This window comes from Morus notabilis, unplaced genomic scaffold, assembly GCF_000414095.1.
Source record: "Morus notabilis unplaced genomic scaffold, ASM41409v2 C11384018, whole genome shotgun sequence".
NCBI classification, from domain to species: Eukaryota; Viridiplantae; Streptophyta; class Magnoliopsida; order Rosales; family Moraceae; genus Morus; species Morus notabilis.
In genome coordinates, this window is record NW_010386554.1 from 1 (window position 1) to 1,170 (window position 1,170).

The 1,170-nt window shown below is 40.2% G+C and overlaps 1 protein-coding gene across 1 annotated transcript; it reads right to left on the reverse strand.

Moving 5' to 3' along the window:
• Positions 1-69: 69 nt before the first annotated feature.
• On the reverse strand, positions 70-964 carry LOC112095069 (protein NRT1/ PTR FAMILY 5.10-like; the record flags this gene model as incomplete). Its single annotated transcript, XM_024176748.1, has 1 exon — positions 70-964. A coding segment is annotated over one exon (817 nt), but the record flags the coding sequence as incomplete, so codon positions are not given.
• Positions 965-1,170: the final 206 nt, after the last annotated feature.

The window sequence follows — 1,170 nt, forward strand, 5'->3', positions numbered from 1 at the left end:
AACTAGACCAGTATATTCTGCTTGTTTAAAAGGACATTTACAAGTAATGAATTTAGGCGTTTAAAGCAATTATCTAGAATCTGAGCTTTTGAGATTTTTGGTATGAAATCCTGTTTACAATTATAAACGCGTGATAAAACAGAGCATTTACATTGCACCTCTCCTATTATAAATGTAAGATCTTGCAAAATAGAAGTAGGCAGCAAATCCTAAAGCGCTGAGTCCAGCAAGTAGCCAATAAAAGTAATCAAGATGAGCCCGATTTAGATTATTCGAAAACCAGCTATCTCTGCCCGCACTGCCAGTTGCTTTCTCAATCACAGAGACAAGAAAGCTGCTTAAGAAGCTCCCAACACCAAATACGCTAGTGTAAAGGGCAAGTCCGATGCTTCTTAGCTCTGTCGGTACCTGATCATAGAAGAACTCTTGCAGGCCAACCATGGTCAAAGCTTCGGATAAACCAAACAAAAGGTACTGAGGCAACAACCACCATATACTCATCGGGATTGTCACACTTGGCTTATCAACAAGGTGGTACTCTTTAGCGGTTTTGAGACGTTTAATCTCAACTAGAGCTGCAATTATCATTGTGAAAATAGATATGAGAATTCCAGCTCCTATTCTCTGTAGCGTTGTGATGCCAGATGGTTTTCCAGTGAAAGCTCTAGCAAAGGGAACGAAAATGCGGTCATAAATGGGAATGGACATGAGAATGGCAATGCTGATGAAGCATTGTAGTGAAGCAGCTGGTATTTCAAAGCCGGAGACAATCGTTCTCTCCATTGTAGCCCCTTGCTTTGTAAAGAAAGTTGAGAGCTGCGCAAATGCAATACCGTATACCAAGCATGTCCCCCAAATCGGAACAAGTCTAAGCACAGCCTTTGCTTCTTCAACCTCAGCTACACTACAAACCCAACCACCTTCCTTTAAATGGTGTGGTGCAATCAAGGCTTTGTCGAGGAATCTGCCAGACCACAGGATTCAATATACATTAGAGAAGATTTGATTCAAGTAATTACTGAAAACAGTTTAAGCAAAATCTCCTAGGCCCAGCTATAAAGAGATCAAAGAAGCTTCTAGACAAGGCGGAACAGAATAAAGTCAAGCAAATAACTCAACTAAGCCATTCATACTAAAAGTTTCTTTCAGTTTGAGATAAATAAACAGTTA